The sequence below is a fragment of the Genypterus blacodes genome, unplaced genomic scaffold, assembly GCF_046128005.1.
Source record: "Genypterus blacodes isolate CSIRO-AG114 ecotype Tasmania unplaced genomic scaffold, CSIRO-AGI_Gbla_v1 ptg000051l_1, whole genome shotgun sequence".
NCBI classification, from domain to species: domain Eukaryota; kingdom Metazoa; phylum Chordata; class Actinopteri; order Ophidiiformes; family Ophidiidae; genus Genypterus; species Genypterus blacodes.
In genome coordinates, this window is record NW_027466863.1 from 220,338 (window position 1) to 224,713 (window position 4,376).

Genomic DNA, 4,376 nt, shown 5'->3' on the forward strand with positions numbered 1-4,376 from the left:
GTTTTGTAAAGATTTTGTGTAACGAGAACAATAAATGGATATTGCAATAAGAAAAGCTTTCTGTGTTTGGATGTTTGGTGTTTCGGGGCTTTAATGCTGCGTCTACATGTGTACACACAGATGTAGACTGTGTGTGTGTGTGTGTGTGTGTGTGTGTGTGTGTGTGTGTGTGTGTGTGTGTGTGTGTGTGTGTGTGTGTGTGTGACGTTCTTCGCAGCACACGTGCAACAGGTGAGTGTTATATTACTGTAAAAAACTGATTTGTATTATTTTATCTTTTTAATCTTTGGTTTAAGAAGTCATCGAAGTGAAGTGGTTAGTTTGGGGTGTCTGGTATGGTTTGGGCTCAGCCAGGATTCAGTTGTGAATGTAGGTCACGTGAAAAAAACTAAAGACAAGAAAGAAAACTTTATTTACACTGCACATGCTCAGTTATGCCTTCAGGTCACACGTCAAACAGTCACTTCTATGAAATATGGAAGGAAAACTGGTGGATGCTGATGACTTGAATTACTTGAAATCTGATTTGGTTTGTTCGTTTTTATTGTAAGGGTACAAACGCTTTTAGCCACGTCTGTATTCCCCAACACTTTACAGTGAGGCATCGTCTTAAATATCTTTATCTCTTGTAAACTTTGTCTTTGTGCTAACTAACTCTACAGCCAATAACTTTCAGGGCACATTCACTGCATGTCTTCCATTTAGCTGGAGGCATTTACTTATGTTGCCAAGCCCAATATCTGCAGAATGCTACACCTTACATCAAAACCATGTCAGTGAAGGAGTTTGGATGAAATCACCTCAAACAAGTCTGGCTTGAGGCAGAAATGACAGCACACCAGTGTGTGTTTGCTGCAGTAGAGTGTTTATTGAGTAAATAGAGAGACGCAGAAAGCTGCTGGTCTCAGCAGAGAAGCTGGAACAAAGTCCAAGAGATCAGCTGATCTTCATCCCTTAACGCATACAACATGGTATCGTTTTCCACAGGGGGTGTCGGCCCACATTCCATAACCTGCAAAGAAACACATACATCACCTTCAGAGATTTTACAGAGAAAATCATCAGTCATATAAACCTTTGATGGTTTTAATGAGACATAAAGTGTACATGTCACACACACACACACACAGACACACACACACACACACACACACACACACACACACACACACACACACACACACACACACTCACACACACACACACACACACACACACATTGTGTTTGTGTCTTACATCAGGTTGTGGTTTATTTGGAGGTACAACCCTTAAAAACCCTCCCAAATATGTGTTTACATGTGGCTCACAAACACACACACACACACACACACACACACACACACACACACACACACTTAAGGTTAAGGTTTGTTTGATCTGGGTTATGAGTTTGTTTTCAGACTTACGCTTATAATTGGTGGTTGTACATTCACTGGTCCTCCAGTTATTCGGTTCCCCTTTCATCCAGCTTGTGTAGCTGAATCTGGAGTGGTCACTCCACCTCCATCCGTGCCCCTCCTGAACAGAAAGCACCAATCAGCCCACAGAGCAGTAACCTCAGCTGACCTCTACATCGACTCAGGTCCATTTGTTCTTTTCCCCATCCACCAGCCCCCCCATCATCTACCACCATCCATCTATCTATCTTTTATTCTTTTTTTCTTACCCTTGTGGCTCCGATCCAAGCCTGAACTCTTCTCCGAAAGTGTTGGTAAGTCAGACAGGTCAGTTCACGATTTTGTCTCGCATTGTGAACTGACACCACTTTAGCTCCATTTCTGCGGCAGACAAACTGCAAACACACAAACACAAATGAGAAGATGCACTGTGTTTACACAATGAGCTCATACTTTCTGTGAAATAGCACGCCAATGTGTGTGTGTGTGAGTGTGTGTGTGTGTGTGTGTGTGTGTGTGTGTGTGTGTGTGTGTGTGTGTGTGTGTGTGTGTGTGTGTGTGTGTGTGTGTGTGTGTGTGTGTGTCTGTGTGTGTGTGTGCGTGTGTGTGTGTGGGGAGGCAGTGGCTCAGTGGGTAGAGCTTCCGCTTGGGAACCGGAGGGTTGCCGGTTCGAGCCCTTGCCGAGGCGCTCCTGAGCAAGGCACCGAACCCTCAATCGGTTCCCCCTCTGCGAAGGGTGGTAATGTAATGTAAGTCGCTTTGGATAAAAGCGTCTGCCAAATGATCGTAATGTAATGTGTGTGTGTGTACGTGTTTGAGTGTGTGTGCATGTTGCATCACTTTTGCTGTCTTGAAGTTGGCTTTGGCGAAGATTTTCATGCAGCGCCGTCTAGAAAACCTCAACCACCCACCGCCACATTTAACCGAATGATAGAACACACATCTTGGACTATCCGAACGATTACGATGTATAATGACTCTATGACCATGAGTACGACGAGGCCGGGGTCGAATAGATATATCCATTATCTTACCTACACACAAGAAAAAAAGAAAAGAGAAAGGAAAAAAGTACAAGGAGTTGCATTAAAAACACAAAAACATTCTACAACGATGCTCCACTTGCACATCTGATGTCAAAATGATCATTTGCTATGCTGACTCTGTAAACACACTGTTGGTTAATTAGGAAATAAACATGAATTGATCATTACACAAGGTGTGTTTTCATATAGTGAAATGAATGTACACAGTTATGAACCCATACAGAGAACAGCTGTTGAATAATGAGGAGATTATTTCTATGATCTAATAGATCTTATCATTCCCTATCAGCTGGCTCCATGCTGACATGATGGCAGCACAGTAACACAGAGTTCATACTTCCTATGCAAGTCTAGAGTCTCTACAACGTGTTTTAATGACAGCTGACAGCATGTGTACATTGTGTAGCATATCTATAATCTGAACTCACTGAACAGCATCTGCTCACAGATCTGGACACAGACCAGCATCACCATGAACCCCAGGACAAACTTCATGGCTCCAATTCTCTGAATCTGCAAACATTCCACAGTAAAGTCAGACAGCTCCTGGCTGGACCGACTGAATGAATATTTCATCTGCGTTTGGATCTAGATTTGCTCCAAATCCACGGAGAATCCTGGAAAAAGGCAACAAAACAATTGCAAAGCTCACCTATGATGTGTTGTTCTGCTTCTTCGTCTCTCCTGGTCTGAAGAGCAGCCAAACCCTCAGCCTGGTTAAATACTCTCACTTTTCCCTGTGGCAATGCAACTGCAATGAAAATTCTATTTAAATTACCTGTGTTCTGTTTGAGTATCGAACACGTGGCATTTTATTTCCACCGATTACAGAGGGGGTGAGCAGTTGGGGGTTAGGTGCCTTGCTCAGGGGCAACTTACCCTCTTCTCGCGTCCTGGAGAGAGAATCTCTTTTGTAATTTCCTCTCCCGAGCTTAGTGATTACTTGATTTTAAAAGTAACTAAGTTAGATTACAAGTTACTTTATTAGTTACTTTCAGCAGCCGTGTTTTTATAGCAAGAAAGCACTTTGTCGCCAGAACACAGTGTGTACAGCGAACTTTTATGTTGTCTTGTTCAGCCGACACAAACTGAAAATAATGACTGTACTTCCAGCACGAAGACGTGCATCTCTCCCTCCTTTGTTGTTTATATACGTTTGTGCAGCGTGGTATTACACGTGAGTTGCCCTCATGCTGAAAACGTGACATGTTGCACACATGATAATCCCCGAGACAAGAAGAGAGCACAGAATATAATATATATTACTTTATTATAGATTATAGATTACTCGTCACCTAGCAGTGATGCATTACTGGCATCACTGCTCCTGAGGTTTCTTCCTTTTTTTCCTTCTACATGAAGTGTTTCTCTGGAGTTTTTCCTGGTCTTCCTTGAGACCTTTGGGTTGGTTGTGAATGTTCCTGATATTGTGGGTCTGTAGAGGCCCTTGAGATTGGACTGTACAGATAAAATGGACTTGACTTGATTGACATGCTAACTCACAGTCTGAGCTCATTGTGTCAACACAGGTGTGTCTCTCTTACACGTCTTGTTTGCAGGCTCACTGCTGCAGGCGAGTGCAGCAGGTTTCACCTGATCAGCTGATCTGCTGCTTCTCCTTACATTGAACAAAACACTTCAGGTTCGGATCAGAGCCATTTGATTTCTGTTTAGAATGATCATTTATATTTCAGACCACCATAAACCTTGAACCTGGCTTAAAGGAAACATTTGTACTCAAGCTCTATTACATCATTGTATGTACTTCAGCCTCAACATTTCAAGCACAACAGTGTGTTTACAGAGTCAGCATAACTAGTTTGCCATCAGATGTTCAAGTGGAGCATCATTGTAGAGTGTTTTTGTCTTTTTAATGCAATTCTTGCAACTCCTTGTTCTTTCTAACTATAGTTTCTTTCTCGTGTTGAGGTTA

General features: G+C 42.6%; 1 protein-coding gene across 1 annotated transcript; it reads right to left on the reverse strand.

Moving 5' to 3' along the window:
• Positions 1 to 844: 844 nt before the first annotated feature.
• Positions 845 to 3,181, reverse strand: LOC143000747 (galactose-specific lectin nattectin-like). Its single transcript, XM_076150171.1, has 6 exons — positions 3,096 to 3,181; positions 2,872 to 2,956; positions 2,238 to 2,431; positions 1,667 to 1,792; positions 1,407 to 1,518; positions 845 to 1,012 (listed from the first exon to the last, which is right to left on the reverse strand). The coding sequence occupies exons 2-6, from the start codon at positions 2,936 to 2,938 to the stop codon at positions 948 to 950; spliced, it is 564 nt and encodes a 187-aa protein (XP_076006286.1). The 5' UTR covers positions 2,939 to 2,956; positions 3,096 to 3,181; the 3' UTR covers positions 845 to 947.
• Between the last annotated feature and the right edge of the window lie 1,195 nt (positions 3,182 to 4,376).